This window comes from Oryza brachyantha, unplaced genomic scaffold (assembly GCF_000231095.2).
Source record: "Oryza brachyantha unplaced genomic scaffold, ObraRS2 ChrUN-Ctg46, whole genome shotgun sequence".
In the NCBI taxonomy this organism is placed as follows: Eukaryota; Viridiplantae; Streptophyta; class Magnoliopsida; order Poales; family Poaceae; genus Oryza; species Oryza brachyantha.
In genome coordinates this window covers 338,565-362,677 of record NW_024427246.1, presented here as the reverse complement: position 1 = coordinate 362,677, position 24,113 = coordinate 338,565, and the positions used below count along the sequence as shown (strand labels likewise).

Sequence of the window (24,113 nt, the reverse complement as noted above, 5' to 3'; positions counted from 1 at the left end):
GCTTCCTGGCAGGCATGCTCATGTGAACCTCCAGCTCCTTCTGCTTCCAAGTTAGAGAGGAAACCGGGGATTCCATGCAGCTCCAATCTGACTCGGTGGGGAAACTCGCCTTCAAGAGGATGGATCGTGGTGTACTCTGGCTCATAGGGGTATCCTGCCGTGAACGAGACTCTCGCCAACTCTGCCACGAATCCAGGCATTCCGTTTCCACGATGGTACAAGGGGTGGTCAGCAATCTAAAGAACACAAGGATTTGGAATCAATAGATGCAAAGTTTTATTTCAAGATAAATAAATCATAAAAGAAAGAAAGTAAATAAAGTTTTACCCGTAAATCGATTTACTCACACTTTTCAACAAAAAGGGGTTTTGTCTTTTTAAATCACTCACGCTTTTGAAAAACACTAACCCATTTTCAAAACACTCTAACTTTCGCAAACTATGCACAAACATGAAAAGCAGAGGGCTTCCATTGGGCTGATCCTACGGTCAAAGGTGGCTCTGATACCAACTTGTCACGCCCAGAAATTCCTCACACGAATTTCTGAACTTAATTGTGTATTAAATCCCTGTCCAGGACTAGCCAGGGTACACAAAAAGACAATGTTGATTACATAACCATCGTTCTTAGAAACAACTGAAAAATTACACTTATTCTAGCGGAAATGCAGCGGAAAGAAAAAGGTAGACTAGCTCCAGCGGGAACGGCTCCAATCCACAGGCAACGCTTCGACGGCGGAACAGCTCACTCCTGAGAGGCACCTCCATCGGACTCGACTTCTAGCTCTGGGGTGCGAAAGTTAAGCAAGGCTGAGTACAAACCACCGTACTCAACAAGTAACACGGATAAGGGGAAGATAAATGATGCATGGAGGCCGAAGGATGATGAGGCCGATGAGGATTTCAGAGCGTGGCAACGACGAACCGGCTGGCGGGGGCAGCGACGGGGAGGAGGCCTGAAGGCTTGGCGGCGGGGAGGAGGCTTGAGGGCAGCGTGGCCTATGACGAAAAAATGAGCGCCAGCTCAAAACATTGGCGCGAATGTGCGATTGGCGCTCCCACCAGGAGGCCAAAATTTGCGTCAAAACAGACCGGTGTTTGGGGCTACTAAAAAATTGGGAGCTAATTTGGGCAACTGTTGGAGGGATACTTTTAGCCTCTAGTGCCAAAATTTATATTTTGGGACTTGTATTAGGCATCTCTTGGAGATGCTCTAAACAGGGCCTAAGAAACTGAATCATTTTTTGCATTTGGATGTAATTTCATCGATTTTCCTAAGAATCAAGGGCAATAATTCCACCAAACAGACTCTTAGTCATCATAAATTCCTTCAGAGCCGAGGGATGCTATTCATCGGCCAGGATCCTAAAAACGATATTGGCTATCAAGCGGATAGAGTGTTTTATGGTTAATATGTTCTTTGTGTTGGTATATCTTGTCACTTCTACGATCAAACTGACTGACACGTCTATTTTTCTGTTAGGATTCTAAGAATTTTGGTCATGTACTTAAGGGATCTATGAGTTTTTCAGGCCTTTGTGTGTCACATCAAAAATCAACTTTTGGCGTCAACACTACGCATAGGGTGTAATCAAATTATGCCGAAACCGAGTCAATCTCATCGGCCCATTCTCTAAATAGCGCGCGACTTTTTCGAACCCTATGTGGATCTTTTGCCTATTGAGTGAGTTGTTTTTTTCAAGGTCAGCTGACAATCAAAAATGTTAGTTCACTGAAATTGAGCCGTTTTAATAATTTTCGAGCAGGGAACACGTATATATTGATTTATATTTTTTCAACATGACCAATCAATTAATAATTAACTTTCCATGGTCCTGTATGGATGTTTTTCAAGCAGGAAGCACGTATATATTGGTCTATATTTTTTCAACATAATCACGCAAATAATAATTAATTTTCCATAGTTCTGTATAGATGCTTTTCAAACAGGGAACACATATATATTGGACTATTTTTTTTTCAATATAATCAAGCAATTTATACTTAATTTTCCATGGTCCTGTATGTATATTTTTCAAGCAGGGAACATATATAAATTGATCCATATTTGTTTCAACATAAGCAAACAAGTAATAAATAAGTTTTCATGTGTTTTGTATGGATGTCGGTTTGTGTATGTATTGATTAATAATTTTTGTTTCATTGTATTTTAATCCACATATATACTTTTTTAGATAAGTCATAAGTTTCAGGCCATCCTATAAGACTAATAAAACTAAGATATGGTCCAATGTTGCCATCACCCACCAACGGTCAGATCCTAGAAATGGTACGGAACTAGACAATAACTTTATTTCTTGTTTTTCCATGTCTAACGTTTGACCATTCGTCTTATTTAAAAAATTCATACAAAAACTTAAAAAAAATTAGTCACGCATAAAGTATTATTTATGTTTTATCATCTAGTAAGAATAAAAATATTAATCATAAAAAATTTTTAAATAAAACGAAGAGTCAAAACATTGTATCAAAAAACTGAAAAATGGTCTTATTTTGGAACGGAGGTAGTATAATTCTATTCTTCCCATAAGACTGAGTGGTTTGTGTGGATCAGGGACTTTTTTTAGTCACTTGTCACATCAGATGTTTAGACGTTAATTAGGAGTATTAAATATAGAATGATAACAAAACTAATTGCATAAATAAAGGCTATTTTATTAGACAAAACTTTTAAGCTTAATTAATCCATGATTAGCAAATGTTTACTTAGCACCACATTCACTAATCATGGACTAATTAGACTCAATAGATTCGTCTCGTAAAATAGTCCAAAGTATGTGGTGGGTTTTATTAAAAGTCTAAATTTAATATTTCTAATTAGTGTCCAAACATTCGATGTCACATGGCTAAAAAAAAGTTGGGGAAACAAACACCCCCGCGTTCGTTGCCACCCGTAAGTTAACTTATGCCCCTCGTTTTCCACGTGCACGTTTTCTGAACTGCTAAACGTTGTATTTTTTGCAAAAAGTTTCTATAGAAAAGTTGTTTTAAAAAGTCATATTAATCTATTTTATATTTTTAAATAATTAATAATTAATTAATCATCCACTAACCTATTACTACGTTTTCCGTGACAGGGATAAGTTAACTTATCTCCTCAAACCGAACACGGCCTGAGGGGTGTTTAGCTGGGGAAATAAAAATTTTTTGGTGTCACATTAGACGTTTGACCGGATGTTGGAAGAGGTTTTGGACACGAATGAAAAAACAAATTTCACGGCTCACCTAGAAACCGCGAGACAAATATTTTGAGCCTAATTAATCTGTCATTAGCGCATGTGTGTTACTGTAGCACTTATGGCTAATCATGGACTAATTAGGCTTAAAAGATTCTCTCTCGATTTCTCACATATCTGTGCAATTAGTTTTTCATTTCATCCATGTTTAGTGCTCTATTGAGATGTCCAAAGATTCGATATGATGTTTTCGTGGAAAAATTTTTAGGAACTAAACAGGGCGAAGCTAGGAGATTCGGAATGTAAGAGGTTGAATGGAGAGTTAGTGTAGGCTGTCACTACTATAGAACCGGTTATCTGTGACGGGCCTAAACCCATATTTATGATGGACAATAGTTTGGTCAGTGATGAATGGTCAGTGATGAATGGTCGCTGATGAAAAAACCTGTCATTGACGGGCCAAAGTCCGTCACCGATGGAGATCATCTTTAACGGGCCAAAAGTAAAACCCGTCACCGAGATGCTCATAGCCCATCACAGATGACTCATCTTTGACGGGCCAAATTTTGGCCCATCACGGATGAGTCATCTGTGACGGGCCATGACATACGGCCCGTCATGGATGACTCATCCGTCATAGACGCTAATTACGGTCCTTCACGGATAGTGAAACCACAACAAAAAAATAATTTGATTTATTTCCTGGCCTCATGATGTTGCTAGCTATGCCCTCAAAAAAATAAATTAAGCAATATATATATTCTCAGAACTCCCACACATATATATCCATCCATACATTATTTTAATTTCAACACTAAAATAAAAACTACAGCCAAGTAAATTAATAGTGTACTAAAACTATATCCAATTAGAAGAACACAAAAATAATTTCTACTCCAAGCCGTCGTCGGATCCCCCGCTCCCGCCATCGGTCGCCCCCGCTCCCACCGCCCACTCTCGCCTACGGATCGGGGCAGGACGAGGCCTACGGATAGTCGGGGTCAGCGCCGCCGCCACCACCCGTGTCGTCGTCGTCGTCGCCCACTCGTTGTTGTCGTCACCCATCGTCGGGGTCGGCGCAGTCACGGAGGGTGCAACCCGAGTGATGGGGGCGACATGCCAGCCACCACGCGCACGCCGCCCAGTCGTCATCGTCGTCGGGGTCAGTGCCGCCGCCACCACCCGTGTCATCGTCGTCGTCGCCCACTCGTTGTCGTCACCGCCCATCGTCAGGATCGGCGCCGCCAAGGAGGGGGCAGCCCGAGCGATGGGGGCGACATGCCGGCCGCCACGCACACGCCGCCCACTCAAGCTCGGCATCAAGAGAGAAGAGAAAGAGAGGGAAGGAGAGAAAGAGTGAGGAGAAGGGAAAAATATCAAGGGGGAGAAGAGAGAGAGGAGGGGAAAGATAAAAATTTTGAAGTGACGAGGAGGGAAATTTTCATTGGAAGTTTTTTATGTCATCTTTGACGGGCCATAATTTTGGCCCGTCACGGATGACTCATCCGTGACGGGCACTAATTTTGGCCCTTCACGGATGACACATTTCATCTTTGATGAGCCATAGTTATGGCCCGTCATGGATGAGTCATCCGTGACGGGTCTTTATTTTGATCCTTCACGGATAAGTATCATCCGTGACAGGCGCTGATTTTAGCCTTTCACGGATAAGTCGTGTCAGGCGTAAATTTTGGCTCGACACAGATGATATGTCATCGGTGACGGGCCAAACCGAATAGAGCTATCTACAACGGGCCTTATTTTGGCCCGTCACAGATGAGTGTGGGTGTGATGGGTCGTTATGTTCGGTCACGGATGACCCGTCAAATTTGCTAGGTTTATAAATGAATGGCCGAGGGAGAAGCTTTTTCTATCGTATATCATTATCTTATCTTAACCTTAAAATATGTGACTAATCCTACAATTTTTTATAGATTAAGAAAAGGCATAGTGAAAGTAGATAGCGGATCTTATAGGAGAAAAAAGACTATAACATCGAGATCTACATCATATAATACAAATATATAATTTTCAATTTTAAAAAATATTATCATTACTTACTACTGACCCTGCATACATTAGTCGAGTAATGCCTTTTTTTTTTAAGAATTAGATCAATGATAAGTGATTTAATAGTTCAATAAAAAGTTTAGGTAATTAATATTTTATTAAACATAGTACCATCTATCAAAGAAATTGCAAGGATTAAATCATTTAGCCAACTTATTCGATCGCAAGTATTATTAGAATTTAAATTTTAATCTCTTTAAATATCTAAAACATTATTCGTAGTAACCGCACAACGCAAGGGTTAATTAGCGGCTAGTGACCCTAATACACTCTAGAATTGTCTTCAAGAAGAAACCATATCATAGAATATATTGTGAGATTTTGGTATATTCAGTTATCTTCTTGAGCTTCAATTTCGCTACACTTGTTTTGCTCACACAAGAATTTCATCACAGGGCATGGGATCCACATGAGGACATAGGATCCACATGGTTACAATCTTGACAATTCAACATAACGATATGGGACCGACATAGTTACAGTGTAAACAATTCAAATAACCATAGATAGTTTACTAGCTCCCTTCTTAATATCCTCCTAGATGGCAATTTGGGTATGGAGTCAACAAACTTGACTTTTCGGATCTCATTAGGTCCCATATGGGCATGAGACCCACATGGTTACAATCATAACAATTCAACATAACTATATGGCCCACACAGTTACAATCTCGACAATTCACATAACCGTAGATGGTTCACTAGCTCCCTTCTCAATATCTTCCCAGACTGTGATTTGGGTATGGAGTCAACGAACATGACTTTTCGGATCTTCTTGTATGGGGCGACCTGCTTCGCAACGTTGTACATGACTTCTTCTTCGGTAATTTTGCTTCCTGTTTGTCTTACGACAAGTGCCATTGGTATCTGCCCTGCTTCTTCATGAGGATACCTGAAAACATTATAACGGTTAATCAATTTACATGAGACATCATATATTTTACATATATTTATGTAAGAAGATATGAGGAAAAACTATTTTTATTTATTAGTTGCTCTAATGCAGAATATACGGAATAGAGCCTCGAGATTGATCGGATAATTTGCAAATTAGTTTCACAATTGTCAGGTACTCCAGCTATGATCGACAGTGGCTACTGAACTTACGGCATAACTGCAGCATCAGCAATTTCTGGCAGAGATTGCAGGACAAGCTCCAGCTCTACAGGTGGAACCTGCAGCATATATTTACCATCAAGTGATTAATGCGAATAACTGCAAAGGTCCTACTTGACACTTTTTTCAGGGATATAGAGTAGACGATCGACCTGATAAGCCTTGTATTTAATCAACTCCTTTAGCCTATCTACTACAAACAGAAACCCGTCGTGATCAATATAGCAAAGGTCACCAGTTTTCAGCCATCCATCAGAATCAAAAGTGGTTGCATTGGCCTCGTCATCACCCACATAACCTGCAAAAACAAAAAAAATTAAGTAAACTCTGATGTGACAACAGGAGTCTCAGCACTCAAGATTTCAACGTGTATGATGGCACTGATTCAAGTCGAGATGACTTGGACTATCCAGCTACCACACATTATCCAGCTACCACACATTAAAAAAAATTATACCGTTTAGCCGTTTGAAAAACGTGCACGAGAAAAACGAGGGGCTAAGTTAACTTAGCGGGACGAACGCGGCCCTAGTCGTTATTCATCATAGTTTGTCGTCCAGGCATCTAGCGATTGCCAAAATTTTCAGACCCTCTTTGGATCCCCAGAACTTTTTTAAGTCTCTGTTACGTCGAATGTTTAGACACTAATTACAATTATTAAATATAGACTATTAATAAAACACACATCATACTCTCAACTATTTCACGAGACGAATCTAATGAGCCTAATTAGTCCATGATTAGTGAATGTGATGCTACCCTAAATATTTGCTAATCGTGAGTTAATTAGGTTTAAAAATTTTGTTTAATAAAATAGCTTTTATTTATATAATTAGTTTCGTTATCAGTCAATATTTAATATTTCTAATTAATATAGAGAGAGACTACAAAAGTTGTAGATTCAAACAGCCACTGGAGCTGTTACCTTCATACTGAAAGTCATGTCCACCGAATTGACACTTCTAGTACAATTAATGAATCCATGTCACACCCGGAGTTTCGTCCTAAGCCTAAATCGTAAAAAGAAATCCGTAAATAACAATTGGCTTAATTAACTCAGGAAAAATCCCTCTAAAAGGAATTAATTCACTTAAATCGAGGCTCGCAAATCGACTAACATGATTTAAATTCAAATTGCAGAAGTATAAAATTTGGCCAAACAAATTAATTTAAAACTCGGCAAAAGTGGGGTTTTCCTTTTTTCCTCCTTTTTCCTTTCTTTTTCCCTTCCTTCTCAAATTGGGCCGAAGTCCAATTTTCCTCCCTCTCTCTTTTTCCTTTTCTTTTTCTTTTTCTTTTTCTTCCCGGGCCGGCCCAGCCGAGCCGGCCCACTCCTCCTCGGCCGGCCCAGCCGCGCCGGCCGTTTCCCCCGCCAGCGCGCGTCCCCGCCTGGGCCGCGGCTTCGGCCTAGCTCCCGCGCCGCGCCCGCGCCCGCGAGTCCGCGTCGCCTCCCTCCTCTCTCCCGCGCCACTGACAGGTGGGGCCCACCTGTCAGTGACTGTTTCGCGCGCCCGCGCCGCGCCGCGCCGCGTCCGAGCCGGACTCCGCGTCGTCGCCGCAACCGCTGCCGCCGCAACCGCCGCCGCCGGACTCCGCGCCGTCGCCGACTCGGTCTCCAACCTCCGCCCGCCCTAGCCGGTGCCGCCACCCTATAAATCCGGAGCCGCCGCGCGCCGTCGCTCACTTTGCGCCGTCGCTCGAGTCGCCGCCGCGCTACTGCCTCTCGCCGCCTCCGATCGATCTCCGCCGCCACCGCCGATCTCCCGCACCCGCCCGCGTCGCCACCTCCGCCTCGGTCTCGCCGACCCGCCCGCGCCCTCGCCGCCGCCGGTGAGCACCCGCACCCTCCTTCCCTCTTTCTCCCCCTTTCCGGCCGACTGCCGCCGAGTCGCGTGCCGTCGCCGGACGAGTGCAAAGCTCGCCCCTTCCGCCGGCCGCCGTGGTCGCCGTCGCCTCCGCGTCGCCGACGTCTGGCCGCCGTCGCTTGCGCTCGCGCGTGCCGCGCCGTCGCCGCTCGCCAGTCGCCGTCGCCGCTGTTCTGCCGGGTTGCGCCCGTGCGTCGCCGCCCCGGCCGTCGTCGCCGTCGCGCCGTCGCCGCTCGCCGGTCGTCGCCGTCGCGCCGTCGTCGCCGTGCGCCGCCGCCGCCGTGTCGCCCGCCGCTCCCGCCGGTCGCCGCCGTCCGCCCGAGCCCGAGTGTTCCCCTTCTCTCTGTTCCCTCTCGCTGACGAGTGGGTCCCACCCGTCAGTCGTCCCCGCGCCCGCCTCCTCTCTCTCCTCCCCGGGCCCGCGTGTCAGTCTCCCCCTCTCCCTCTCTCTCACCGACAGGTGGTCCCCACCTGTCAGCCGTCAGCTTCCTCTCTCCTCGCTGACGTCAGCAACCCTATTAATTGCGCAATAATTGATTTAGGACTTTTCTGTTTAGTTAAAAAACCCAGAAAACTTCTAAAATTCATAAGTAATTCATCTAGTCTCCGTTTAGGTCCATTCAAATTTCATTAAATTCATAAAATCACCAAGAATCCATTAAAAATAGTTTCTTTTGCTGTTTCAGTAGAGTTTGTGCCTGTTTTATTTATTTTTGTGCTCTGTCGCTTAGATTCGGACCCCGCCGAAGAGCCGGTTTACTTCGAGATCGTCGCCGAAGTTCCCCAAGGGCCAGAGCAAGGCAAGTGACACTCATCCTTGAACATATTGAACCCATTATTGCAAATTCCCCGCTTTATTATTTCAAATATGCATTGTTTTAATTAAAGTACTTACTTTATGCTATTTTCGGGTAAACCTTATTATTATGCCGTTGTTTATCCAACTTTATTCGTTGCTGGACCAGGGGTAACTTGATTAGAGTCAGGCCTAGGTTAATGCTTAGCCATGCTTAGAACAAATAGCTCATGGGATCACATATAATTATGCTTAGTTCGGAATAGCTGAGATATTGATTCACTACCCGGTTCGGGTTAATGTCAACTAAAATATTGATAATGGTGGGCTGTGGGTGCATGGTTTTGAGAGTCGCACCCATGGTGATTAAGGACCGGTTCACGGGAAACCCTGGAAGTCATTAAGTGCTAACCACATGCCGAAATGGGTAAGGTGGGATTTGGAGCATGACTTCGAACTATTTGACGTACCCAGGCAAGGGTAGGCGTGATGGAGTATGGACGGGCAATCGTGGTGTAACGAAAGCTTCTCCTGCTTCCGGATCTACCAAGGCACAAGAGGGGACTGCCCGACTTGGTGTAAAGGAGGGGTGAAACCTGAAGTGTGGTGCGATTAAATAGGGAGGGTTGTGTAACGGGTCCTATCACGGTCTCCTTTCCGGTATGCCGTGGTGGTATGTCGGCGCACGTTCAAGTGTAGTGGAGTCGTGTCTTGTGGGTACAGTAGTACACCTCTGATCAGAGTATAAACTATTCGAATAGCCGTGCCCACGGTTACGGGCGAACTCCCAGCTTCACTGTTATTAGTGAACCCTAATAACTTGAGTAAATTTGTTATCACTTGGGACTACTGCAACGTGGTGTAACGTTGAGTAGTGGTTGGGCCTGTTGCAACGTGGTGTAACGTTGGACAGTGTTGTGGTACTTTACAACTGTTTATTTATTTATGCTTTACTGTATTTAAATTACCTTTATTCTTTCAATCTCTGTTATTTGTTTAACTGCTGCTTTATCGCAACTAACCCTAGCCTGTCCTTGTTAATCCCGTTGCATCATTTGTTTTCCCCTTGTCCGTGTTACTTGTTGAGTACGGTGGTTTGTACTCAGCCTTGCTTAACTTTCCCAACCCAGAGCTAGAAGCAGAGTCCGATGGAGGTGCCTCTCAGGAGTGAGCTGTTCCGCCGTCGAAGTGTTGCCTGTGGACTGGAGCCGTACCCGCTGGAGCTAGTCTACCCCTTTGTTTTTCTTTCCGCTGCATTTCCGCTAGAATAAGTGTAATTTTCAGTTGTTTCTAAGAACGATGGTTATGTAATCAACATTGTCTTTTTGTGTACCCTGGCTGGTCCTGTACAGGGATTTAATACACAATTAAGTTCAGAAATTCGTGTGAGGAATTTCTGGGCGTGACAATCCAGGCCTGTACCTACCGGGAACTATAATATGTAGCTATATTTTCGAATAGAGTGAATGTGACACCCATTAACACATCAATCTCATTGTCAATACATATAACCTGCGTTTTTTGTTAGATGAAGGGGTGATTTGTTTGTCTTTTTCATAAAAAAATTTAAACGCTATATTTGCAAACGAAAAATAATTTTTGAATAAAATTTTTATATATATGTAATGATAGTGATCTAAAAGCCAAGGACGGAAACTAAATTTCGGTAAAAAATATCTCAAAAATTAACTCTAAATTAAATTTAAGGTTAAAAATACTAATTTTAAGTTATAAGCATAAGCATAAATGAAAATATGGTGTGGAAGATAAAAGATGAAAATTTATCTTACTTTTTATAGCTATTTTATGTTAAACAATGGAATTAACTACCACAAAATTGAAAATCTATTTTATAAATTCCAAGATGTTCAACTTTTATATAAAAATATTTTATAAAAAGTGCACCATTTAAAGTTTTGAAACATGTACGTAAATAATCTGTACCGTTTCAATACAATAGAACGCCGTCATATAGTCGATGAGGGCATATTTATGTGCCTCGGGGATTCATATTGTTATGTTATGATCACCTGTCATGATGGAAGGCCCTCTTACCCAAAGCTCCCCTTGCTGCCCAGCGAGCAATGGCTTGTTCGTGACATGGTCAACGATCTTTACCTCGACATTCTCAGTGACTCGGCCAGCAGAGCCTATGTGAGTGCACTCTTCCTGGCTGATCATCCTTGAGATGCCACCTGCCTCGGTTGAGCCATAGCCCTGAATGCAATTTACATCATAATGTTTTAGTAATGGAGGACAAAAAATAATATTGAGCCCCTTCATAATGAATATGAGCAAATACTATTTTAGCAAAATAATAAATCACCAGATCACTTTATGTTTAATCAGCAAGATACTCTTTTCAACTTCAAAATATTGAACTTTGAACAGAAATTTGGGAATATTCTAATTGAAATATTTTTTTAGATCAAAGGTCGAAGCCCTGCTTCTTATAGAAAGCAGAATACTTAGATACATTGTTTGCTATTTGCTAGGGATTCCAGCTTCAAATGTTCAGGCCTTAAGCTAGATCAGACACCAAACATCAAGAACATCGGCCTCTTAACAGACAACTTCAATGGGACGCTAAAGCACTAAAGAGAGTATAGACTAAACTGGAACAAAGAGACTTGTCTATTCACTTTTGCTCATGTTTATAAACCAAAATTTAAATTTTTAACCTTGAACTTACAGTAGACTTTGGAGTTTTTTATTGTCATAGTTTTTAATCGCTGAGAACACATATATAAAGTTTTATTCATAAATTATTTTTTATTTTTAAATATACGGTTTGGTTTTTTTGTTTCACACAAAAAAAGCCAACGATGTGCCTATAATTGAAATCATAAGGTTCCAAACCCAAAATGCTGTACTCCCTTTAATATTTTTTATTGAACATGGTTGACCTTTAGGTTTTCATTTGATCATTCGATTTATTAAACAAATTACATAATTATTAATGATATTTTATTTATTACTAAATACACTTTAACAATAACTTATAATTATACATATTACATACAATTTTTAAACAAGATAAATGATCAAACATAGCTTTAAAAGACAATGCCATCAAACATAAAAAATTTAAGGGAGTAATTCCTAGCTGCATGTGGACAGTGTCCGAGGGTGACTGTCTGGTTTTTCCACGTCATATTTGTAAATAAAAAATAATTTATCAATAAAATATTTATATACATATTTTTAGCAATCTAAAACCAATACTGAAAAATAAATTTTGATGAAAAAAGTCTCAAAATCAGTTTAAATTTAGGTTAAAAAATTAAATTTTAGTCTATAAACATAATAACAAGTGAAAAGACAGAGGTGTCAAATCGAGCTGGATGCCATAAGGAACACGACGCAAGTACGGGGAGTCGGAGGGGACGATGCGCCCGTTTCATTTCTTCAGCTAGGATTTTAACTCCCCATGGAAATACTAACAAAGGTTTAAGAGAAGCCAGTTGGATTTTGAGGAATAATCGATCCTCAAGAGATTGGCCACTGACAAGCACTTTGGTCTTAAATCTAGTATGATGTGTGTGGATTACTCCACCCAAGGTCAGAAAATATATGTTAGGTAAGTGCTAAATAAGTACCTTGTCCTATGTCAAGGACGATAATTTCCTCATTCTGACGTGTCTCTAAGCTCTGCACCACCGGTATAGAAACCATGCTATGCAGAGTTTGGGTCCCGATCGACTCAAGACTTCAAGATCCGACCGGTCGGTGGTATGTAGGGACATAAACTGCTGAAGATATAGTGGCTCTGCATTGATGCCTATCGGGGGCCATAAGCCTCTTGCTCAAACAAATGACAGATACACGTTACACCATTCACAATAATGAATGACTAACATAAAATATGATGCAACAAGTAAATAGATAAAAAAAAGAAATCATGGCTTACATAGAAAATAATTTCCACACAACATCTAAAATATAGTTATTGATACGTAACATTACATTTATATATAAATTAGTAGTATTTATATTGTAAAAGTGATGTGTAGTATAGTTTTTTATGATATGGATGATATAAAAATTATAATTAGTTTCTTGTATTAGGATTCCTCTTATAGGCTCCTTTTTCCTAGTATGCGATCGGGTATACGTAGGAGTAAGTATAATAGTAGCTCTAAGCCAGCTAAATGCTGTGGTAGAGGAGAAATGTGAGGAGAGAAACGAGAAGCGGACGGTAATTTTACAACCGACTCGGACACATGAACTAAGAAACTCAATAAGAGAGACAAGTGAGTCATGTATTAATGCTGAAGAGCTAACTGTTGTATGGGTGGACTGAGAGAATGCTACAAAGAGTCTTATAAGTGGCTTGCTACCTATATTATTAGCCTTACTCTAACGCAGGTATAGTAGCATACTATAAGTCAGCTATAAACATATTTTAGGGAGATAATAGAGGAGAGAGAAGAGCGGCGAGCTAAAGATTTGTAGCTAGCTGCAGCACAGATTCTAAGATACAATATGTGTATAACAGGTGGGACTGTGTATTAATAGTGTAGTATATATTTTGTAGGTAACTATTATATAAATTAACTATTAGATTAATTATAGATGATTTGGAACTAGTAGTTGGCTATACTATTGAACTTGCTCAAAAGGCAAGACGTCATCATCAGTGTTTGGTGGTCCTAGTCTCCTAGATTTTGAGTATCAACTCCATTTCACCTCTTGGGGCATGCACAGTGCGCCAACCTGGCGAGTGGCTCAAGCTCGCCACGTAGGCACAATGCTCATGTGGAGGGAAGAGAAGGTGAGCGAGAGTAGCTTCATGAGGATCTTTGTGCCTTCTGCAAGACACCGGAGCCTTGTCATAAAAAGGTTAGCCGCGTCAGAGAAAGGACGATGCACTTTCACAGGGGAGCGGAGAGGAGAGGAAGGCGAAGCCGTTGAGGTCGTCGTCGCTTGCTCGTTCGCCGCCCCACCCGTCGCAATCGTGCTCTGGCTGCCGCACCGCTCGCTGCTAGCCCAACCTATGACGACGACCGCCCCGTGCGCCGTCCCGCTCATGCTCCGCCTAACGCCGTCGGAGGAGCCCGAGCTCTGACGACCGCCGTATTGCTAGCCTCAGCTGCACCCGTGCTCTACTGCCACTGCCGCCGTCGCCCCGAGCTCCGGCTTAGCGTCGCTGTCGTCGCCCCAGCTCTAAAACCGAGCCCCGCCGCCGAGCTCCAAAGCTGAACCCCACCGCCGACCCCTGCCACCGACGGTGCAAAGAGGAGGGCCGCCGAGATCTAGTGCCGAGTTCCGCGCAAGGAGAGGCGGGGCGGCGAACTCGCGGTTGGGTTCGGGAGCTTGTTCCTCAAGCGCCGGCATGAAGAGGAGGATGGGGCCGACAGCGCAAAGAGAAGGGCGGCGAGATCGCCGTTGGGGGACGACAGTGGTGACGTTACTGGGAATACGATGGGGATGGCCCGGTGCTGTGAAGCGGTTTATATTTTTCTTCTGATTTCTAGGGTTTACAATGTAAAATTTTAGGCTTGTACATAAACTGAGAAAATGTAAGGACTATAATAAAATTTAGTAAGAGCTGATATATAAAACTAAAAGACACTTATAAACTACACTGTGAAAAAGAGGAGTGATCTTAAATCACGTGGCATGTTCCTCTCGCCCCCCCTGGAGCCACTTGATGAGTGTTGGAGCATTGTTTATGCATACCCATGGTAGGCTGGTAGCGCTGAAAGTACATCGTTATGCTCAACATAAAAGCACATAGCGCACTAGTGGACGCTGCCCCCGACGCTCACGTGATCCCGTGATCTCCGGAGGCCAGAGCCGATTGGCGTGGATCGGGAGGACGTCCACCAGGTCCAGTGCGGCAATGCCTCGGGACATCTTGCTCGTAAAACTGTGCATTGGACGGAAGATCTTAAACCATTTACAAAAGTTTATTCTTCCTATATATTTTATTAATATTCTATAATCACGTTCTCTTATTTTTTTTCTTGTTACAGAACAATGAGATATGGAGTAACAAGAGATAAATTGCAAATATTGAGTTCATATTTTCAATATAAATGATGCTCAATTTTTTTTGAAGAAGGAGTATTTGTTGGAGCAATATTTTCTCTCTCAAATAATCTATTTTCAGACCGGTGATTTGGATAAAGCATCGGCTGGAAAAGCTGTCCGTAGGCTTTGGATCCTCTAACTCCGAATGGCAAACACAGGCAATAATTGAGCTGTGCCAATAGGTGAATCTTCGTCGTTCATTTGAAAACAGTAACTTTATTGTTATTTTTACTAAGTAGGTTGTCATTGCTGCTCATTGTGCGTCACTCTGATGTTATATACCTCTCTGATGTTACTGTACTCCACTGACATTGCTGGGAACCGCTGATTGTAAAGGGTGATCGACTCTTATATCTCGGTTAGCATGTACTTAATGGTAAATCTAACGGGTGCTTAGATTACTTCAAATATTAAATGTACAGGTGTTTTAAATTCCTAAAAAGAATCCAGACAAATTATATAAGTAAATTAACAAATAAATAATTCTAATTCTTTGTAGTAATTTAGCAAATTACAGATGTAACTTGACACGGATGTAGAAATAACTCTTTGTTGCATTAAAAGTAGTTTAGTCAAACTATAGAAGTAACTTAGCATGGTAATAAAGTAACGTTGCTATATTAGATGTCATTTAGATAAATATGAAAGTAACTTAAGATGGAAAAAACATTTTTTTGGTGTTTTGGAATGTCTTAGTGCAATCTTTTTATGTCATTTTTGACATGACATTTTTGGCAACATGCAACTTGAACAAAAATATCTAGATGCCATCCGCAAGTATCAAAGCCTAGGAAAACACATGTTGACATGTTGTGAAGTGTGGTGCTGTTTCGGAAAGATTACTGCAATGCATGCTAATGATGTACATGTTCTACTTTTTGGCAAGGCCACTAGTTACAACTAATGGGTGCGCACACACCTATAGTCATGTACTCTATCTAGTTTTTTAATCCACGCAGTTGAATATTGGATCTTTGACATTTCGTCTTTTTCAAAAAATATATAATTATTGATTATTTTGTTATGATTTGATTTATTACTAAAATAGCTTTAAGTATAATTTATAAATTTTCATATTTTAAAAAATTAAATAGAAACGAATGATCAAACCTAAAACCAAAAGTCAACTGTGGCCGTGTTCTTCCACCCTCTAAGTTAACTTATCCTCTCGTTTTTCGTGTGCACGCTTCCCGAAACAGCTAAACGGTGTATTTTTGTAAAAAAATTCTATAGGAAAGATGTTTTAAAAAATCATATTAATCTATTTTATATTTTTTAATAATTAATAATTAATTAATCATGTACTAATATATTACTACGTTTTTCGTACGGGGTAAGTTAACTTACCCCCTCAAGAGAACGTGGTCTGTATCAATTAAAAAAATCGGAGGGAGCATAATATAACACTCCAATTAGTCTCGAGGTTGCTTAATTGTAGGCGATCAAGAGATAAGAATGTTTTGGACGAATGACATAGTAAAACCGAATACAAAATTCATCATGATGAAGTACACCGTCAGCACAACAATAGTGACAGTTCGTGCAAACAAATCCTGAACTCCTAGACTGTGCAAATGCTTAATTAACAAACGCCGTCGGTATAGGCAATGAAAACTGGCACCAGTGCCCTGTCGTACTACATACACGACAAATTAAAGTTGGCCCCGTTCGCTTGGGACCTAAACAAACAAATATCTATTTGGAAGTGGTATGTATCTGTGTTCTTTCTCAACCCTTGAACATCCAATGATTAACTTGCCAATATTTTTCAATGGGTAAACTAATGAGTTATCTAATTAACTTGTAAAATTACACTTTAATTATGTGGATACCTGCCAATTATAATCAAGATTACTACACCAAATTTAAATATAAAACTCATCAAAGTAAATGCAGGCAATAGAAAAGCCACAAATATTTTTTTCTTTTTATATTTATATATACCAGTTGAAGGCCTTACAAAAGCCCCCATGTCCTTATATATATTTTTCTATTCTAAAAACTATAAATATTTTGTCTAAATTGTTTCATCAATCACTATATTTTTTATCCCCGTCTACCCTTTATCCCTATGCATACCTCAATCTCAATTATTAAGATTACTAAGAGGATTCATAGTCTAAATAACCTCTAAATAATGAGTATATTTTGAAACGGGTCTACGTCCTTTTAATATTGGCCCTCATGAGATGGGAGGGATGATTTTCTGACATCGGATAGATCTTGGCCCTAATTTTATATATACCACACTTCACATGCTTTACGCTAAAAAAAAACTAGTCCATTTGCATCCAAAAACTATTTCCAAGGCGACTAAATTATGATCTTCGGATCAGCTCACAACAAATGATGTGTGTTTACCTCAACGATCCTATAATATTCAGTAATCAATATTTTATCCATTGTAAAATATAAGTATTTCTAGAATTTAAATTTCTTATTACAATAAGCATTTATGCACTGATTCGATTGTTTCAATATGTTAATACTAAAATTTAGTAAATTTCCGTATTGGATTCGGATAAGGAAAGCTGCAATCGCTGATAGGAATTTTATCCGGAAGAGTTCGAATTCAACAGGTAATCGTGAATACCAAGGCTTGGCGGCGTAATTTTATCTAGTAGTTAGAGTTAGTTAGGATTTTATCTTTAAGAGATTAGAGTCCGACTTGTTTGTTTTATTTTATCTATTAAAAACCGTGTTGTGTTAGAGATAGAGTTTGTTATTTCTTTTTATCTGTTAGAAGTCGTGTCCGACACTGGACTAGCATCCACCCGAGGGTATAAATATCTATGCCCGGGGTCATTGTAAACTATCTTCACATCAGTTAGATCAACTTCTTTCGGCGCATCGCCACCCTCTTGTTCGAGGTTTTCAACTCCGACGGAACTTGGCACCTGACACGGAGCTGCATTGTCTCGATCTCCGGTGGAGGGGTAAGTCCATCATTCAGTCGGGCCATGGTAAATCGCATCGGCTAGATTAGAACTGTCTCGGTTCGGTTCAATCTTATAATCTAGTTGTGCGATTGCTAGTTATCGTATCAGTTTCAACTTTAGTTACTTCTGTATCTTGGGTTGATCTGGTCGACCACTGTGAGCGATTTACAATGGTTTGATATTTGCTATTTGACATATTCAATCTAGTACGGTCTTGGTTATGTTCGATATAGTAGATTGTGTTTGTCAGATGGTTTATATCAGTTCGATGTATCTTGCTCATAGTTTTATCGGAGTAACAGCCGATAAGTTATCAGTCATCGGCTTATTGGCTTGATAGTAATCTAGATCTGTTTAGTATCCAGCCTGACGTTGCTAGATGTAATCTTGAGCTGTCTAAGTTGGGTCTGATCTTCTATGGTTATTTTTAGCAATCTGGGCTAGATATTTTATAGATTTTGGTTGTTTGTCCGCCATCTATAGCCGATGATTTTTGCCGATCTACATGCTTATCGTATTTGCATCAATAGAGTAGCCGATTGTCTTACTTTGTTATTTTTATACTAATCGGCTTGATTTAGTTAGATCGACAATTATTTATGTTGTATCGCCTTATGAGAATTACATGCAAGTTGGGTTTAACCGATTGTAACATATGATTTATTGTTTATTCCAAATAGTTCGTTGGTTTATCTATTAGCCTTATCGATCTCCAAGTATCTTATAATCATATCGCGCTCGACTTTATATTGTTTTGGTTAAGTCCAATCTCTGCACGTCTAGTTCGATCTGGTTATAGAGGCTCGTCCGATCGACTAAGATTAATAAGTAACTTGGTGGATTACGTTGGTCTAATATTTGATTTAACTTTATTTGTAGCAAGTTTCTAGCCGATCCAAGCTTTTTACAGCCGATCGTTTGTCGTATTGGCTAACCGTTGCAGCATTCATATCTAATCGGCTGGATTACTAGTTACCTATCGGCTTGATAGCCGATCGACTTGTTTCACTGTTTATCTTGTCAGTTGCATGATCAAACTGACTGGCACGCCGCGCATTATTATAAGAATTTAGGTCCTACATTGGAGTTGTCTAAGATTGACTCCCAGGCCTACGTGTGTGACTGTTGATTGTCATTTTCAGCGTCAACACAATCATTTTAACCATTACAAAGCTAACTATATGCTTATAAAGTAAATCAAATCAATTCAAAATTAAAAAAATGACCACTGAAGTTACTACAATAAAATATTTTATATCTACTTAGTCCGTGCTAAATAAACTAAAATGCATATATTTTCGAACGACAGATACACTTGTAAAATACAAAGCCTGTTTTTTCAAAGTTGCTTTGGCTCGCTTTTATCAAATACAAACAGGCGCCCAGGGGTTAAACATTACGGACAGCCAAAATAATTTAGTGTAGACGACAGATCTGAAATTTTAGAAATTTACGGCCCAAAAATATTGAGATTTATACAGTTTTTTGACCATGTTGAATAAATTTTGCTAAATTAAAACAATTAAAAAATAGAAAATTTAAACTGTACCATTCTCCAAGGAGAGGGAAATCTAAAGAGGACTAATTGCTGGCGTCGGGGTAGCAGTTGGAACGTCACGCCAAACAACTACGTGCGGGTGACACTAGCAGGTGGACTATTTTTTATACAAGTTTGGTGGTGGTTTTGTTAGTGATATGTTCTCGAGGCAATAATAGAGATGTTTATATCATATTATACGTTTACATATTCATCATCTATGTTCGTGGAGATACATAACTCATTATTCGATTAATCAATACGTATGTGATTCGTTTATTAAACTCTTTATATTATATGATACTATTTTATCAAATCTTCTCTGATTAAATATCACATAGTAACAAATATGATTAGATGTCAACACATGTATCGATGATCTTGTGTTATGGATCATGGTATGGAGATACCAAATCAATCATGTGGACACATGTTGGACAATATGACAATGGATAGATCCAACGTGAGATACTATGAAAGTTATATATATGATGTACCATCGGTGTTATCACTAAGTGGTGATATATAATCCTTCGACTTGAAATTATCATAATTCTCAACATGTGTAATGGATTGCTTAAGTACTACTAAACGTCATAACTAAGTAGTTGTAAAAGTAGTGTTCGAACATATCACGAAACATGCAGTAAGATGTGAATAATCAAGATAGAATTTGTCATTCATTGGAGAGATATCTCTGACCCCTTCATGTTATAGATTATGAAAATGCATGACAAAGTTAAATAATATAGAATTGAGAGAAGGATTGAGGTATTGACAGCATGACATATATAGCCTTTAATCGATATCATGGACCAAAAAGATTAATAAAGAGATACCCTGTCGTAGTACAGAGACTACGTGTCCGGTGTTTTAGACATTTAGTGGTGGCTAGGCAGTTAAGTGTTGCTAGGCTGTCAGCTGGAAGCAATTTAGCAGTAGTAGTAATTGGAGACAGTAACAATAGATTGACTTACCATACACAGATCGACGTGTGGGAATCGTCGGCGGAACCGCTCGATTGCCGCCATCGACAGCGGGGCTCCGCCGCATATTATCCGATCCAGCGCCGTCAGCCTGCACCTCTCCTTGGTCATCCCCATCACCACCGGTGGCGCCGCTGTCATCTCCGTAACCTCCCAGTGCTCCGCCGTCTCCACCAGCCCCCTTATCCCGGCCCGTGCTGCCGTGTCCGTCACCACCACCGTCGTCACCCCCAGCGCGATGTCCTTCAGCACGAAGAAGAACCCCATGGAGTGGAACATCGGAGCGCACAGCAGCGCCCTCTCGTGATTCTTCCTCGGCGACTGCGGCTTAGCATGCAGTGCGTGGAACCCTGCCACCATCGCGATGAAGCTCCGATGCGGCAGCGCCGCCGCCTTCACCTGCCCAGTCGTCCCCGAGGAGAACTGGATCGCCGCCGTATCCGACTGCCGCACCACCACGGCCGTCTCGAGCGCCAACCCATCTCCCTGTTCGTCCATGCAGAGGGATCGAAAGTGTGGCGAATCGAGGAGGACGGCAGGGAGGCCAGCGGGGAGCTTCGAAGCCGTGGAAGAGATAGCGAAGGCGACGGATGCACCGGAGAGGGAGACGAGGCGAGAAACCTCGGCGCGGGTGAGGGTTGGGTTGGCAGGGGAGACGACCGCGCCGATGGAGAGGAGCCCAAAGTAGAGCACGGGCACGTCGATCCGCGTTGGCGCGAGCACTAACGCCACGTCGCCGGGGCGCAGCCCGACGCGAGATCGCAGAGCGCCGGCAACCGCGCGCACCCGTGACAGGAAGGCTGGGAACGAGACGGCCTCGCCTGTGGCGGCGTCGAGGAGCGCCGGGTGGGCGTCGAGGAGTCGGGACGACGACTGCAGCAGCGTGAACGCGAATTCCGGGAAGGAGAGCGGGACGTCCGGCGGTGGCAGCGGCACCGGCGGACGGAGGCTGTGGAACGACTTGGTCGTTGCGCAGTAGCCGGTGCGGGGATTCACGCTCCTGCTCCCGCCACCCGGGTTTGCCAGGGACATGGGAGCCACCATTATTTTCTGTTCACGTCTCGTAAATGCTGATTAGTTGGGTTGCTATGGATACGTTTTTATAGAGGGTGTGGCAGTGGCCACTGACATCGAAACATGTTTATTTTACTGCGTAAGAAAAAAATTGAACCGACAAGAAGGCATATGGTCATTAGAGTATGATCAAGGTGACAGGCTAATGGACAAGTCACACGACTCACGCGGCAGCGTATTCAGCTACACGTGTGTGTCCTATGTGGGTCTCCCTGTTGAGCAGGTGACTAATTTTTTTGGAATGTGTCATTCCATACCATAAAATATGCACCTGACGTCATCCATCCCACACGGGTTATCGCTGGTCAAACTGTGAACACGCACCCGCACACCCCATATTTTGGATATTTGGGTTTTGGCGTTTTGGACTGCACCTTTCCTATTTGGGCTCCTGTTTTGGGCTTTCCAGTAGAGAACAAAGGTATGGATATTAAATTTCAATACAGACTAATGACTATGTTAACATATTTGGATATGTTACTAGGCTGCTCTTAGTCTTGGTACTGGATTTTCTTCCTAAAATTTTGGATATATTTTTTTCATACCTTTGAGATTAATGGGTGGGTCATGTTTATACGAGAAGTTGCACCTCATATATACTGAAGCTGCACATAATTTATAGTAAAAGTTGCACTTTTCTATATTATGCAAATTTAGGGTAAGCTCTGTGCAAGTTTAGTATATGAATTGTGCCACTACGCCAGAACGCCACACCTGTGACGGAATACCACTGACGGGCCAAAGGCCCGGTCAGAGCTATCCATCACCTCTGACGGGTTGTAACCACATCCGTCACAGGTGTGGCATCCTGCCGCGGCCTGAGCTAGGCCTGGCAGCGGCCCGTCACTGGTGTTCGATACCACTGACGGGCCAACGTGGAAAGCCGTCACAGGTGATATCCCACCACGTGTGACGGACCGTACAACTTAAGCCGTTTCTGGTATGCCATCACCAGTGACGGCTTTTCCAGTTGCAAACTGTCACAGTTGACATCCCATTATCTTTGGTGGGTATTTCTATAAAACCGTCTGCCAACTGCCAACTATTTTCTATAAATACCCCCAACTGCAATTGTTTTCTATCCCGACCAATACACTGTTCATAGTTGGGTTGGGAGGACAAAGGGGGCGAATTTTTGCAAAAATTGGAGGTAAAATAAGATGTTTGACTTTTTTTTTCAATGTTTGACCATTTGTCTTATTCCAAAAATAATGGAAATATTTTATAATAATTTTTCAATCAAAACATCATATAATATTTCTCTATATTATTTATTGCAGATGGATTGGAAGTGGATGTACCATGTTCATCGTTCATCCACGGAGTATAGGGAGGGGGTCACTAAATTTGTTAAATTTACGGACAACGATAGGAAAAGCAGGATGAGCCTGTATATATCGTGTGCATGTAATGACTGTAGGAATGAAAGGATGATTCCTGATAGTTCAGAAGTGCATTCTCATTTGATAAGGAGAGGATTCATGGAGAATTATACATGTTGGAGCAAGCATGAAGAGCAAGAGGAACCTGATGTTGATGCTGATAAGGAAGTGTCGGATCAAATACAGTGAACATCGTCGCAGCTCTAGAAAGCATGTTTGTACCGTCTCCGTTTGGTAGAGATACCATTGATTTCGACACTGAATGTCTATCTCAAATGTTGCATGACATTGAAGACGCAGATGACAACGACAAAGACTTTGAGAAGTTTAGTAAGTTGGTGGAAGACTGTCAAATGCCCTTGTATGATGGATGTAAGTCGAAGCACACCAAGTTGTCCTGTGTGTTAGAACTCATGAAGCTTAAGGTAAGTAATTGATGGTCCGACAAGAGTTTTACAGAACTTCTTGAGCTATTAAAGGACATGTTGCCAGAGGAGAACAAGTTACCGTAGACGACATACGAAGCTAACCAAGTGTTATGCCCGTTGGGTTTAGAAGTCAGAAGAATTCATGCATATCCGAACGACTGTATTTTGTATTACAAGCAATATGCTGACCTGGATGTTTGTCCTGTATGTGGGGCTTGTAGATACAAGCGTGCAAAAAGTGCAGGTGAAGGAAGTAAGTCAAAGAGGGGAGGACCTGCAAAGGTTGTGTGGTATCTCCCAATTGCGGAGCGCATGAAGAGAATATTTGCGAATAAGGAACAAACAAAGCTAGTGCGTTGGCATGCCGAAGAACGGAAAGTCAATGACAAGCTAAGACACCTAGTAGATTCAGTATAGTGGCGGAGAATCGACAGGATTTATCAGGAGTTCTCAGAGGACCCAAGAAGCATGCATTTTGCCATGTGTACAGATGACATTAATCCAATTGGTGATTTGAGCAGCCGTCATAGTACATGGTCAGTTCTTCTTGTGAACTATATCCTTCCTCCCTGGTTTTGCTTCAAAAGAAAATATATTATGCTTGTCATGCTCATTCAAGGACCGAGACAACCTGGCAACCATATTGATGTGTTCCTTGAACCAATGATCGATGACTTCGCGACGCTTTG

General features: G+C 41.7%; 1 protein-coding gene across 1 annotated transcript; it reads right to left on the bottom strand.

Moving 5' to 3' along the window:
• Positions 1 to 5,587: 5,587 nt before the first annotated feature.
• On the bottom strand, positions 5,588 to 21,593 carry LOC102706994 (4-coumarate--CoA ligase-like 7). Its single transcript, XM_006664993.3, has 5 exons — positions 20,532 to 21,593; positions 11,073 to 11,259; positions 6,534 to 6,679; positions 6,373 to 6,440; positions 5,588 to 6,157 (listed from the first exon to the last, which is right to left on the bottom strand). Exons 1-5 carry the CDS (start codon positions 21,582 to 21,584, stop codon positions 5,929 to 5,931), a joined length of 1,683 nt encoding a protein of 560 aa, XP_006665056.2. The 5' UTR covers positions 21,585 to 21,593; the 3' UTR covers positions 5,588 to 5,928.
• Between the last annotated feature and the right edge of the window lie 2,520 nt (positions 21,594 to 24,113).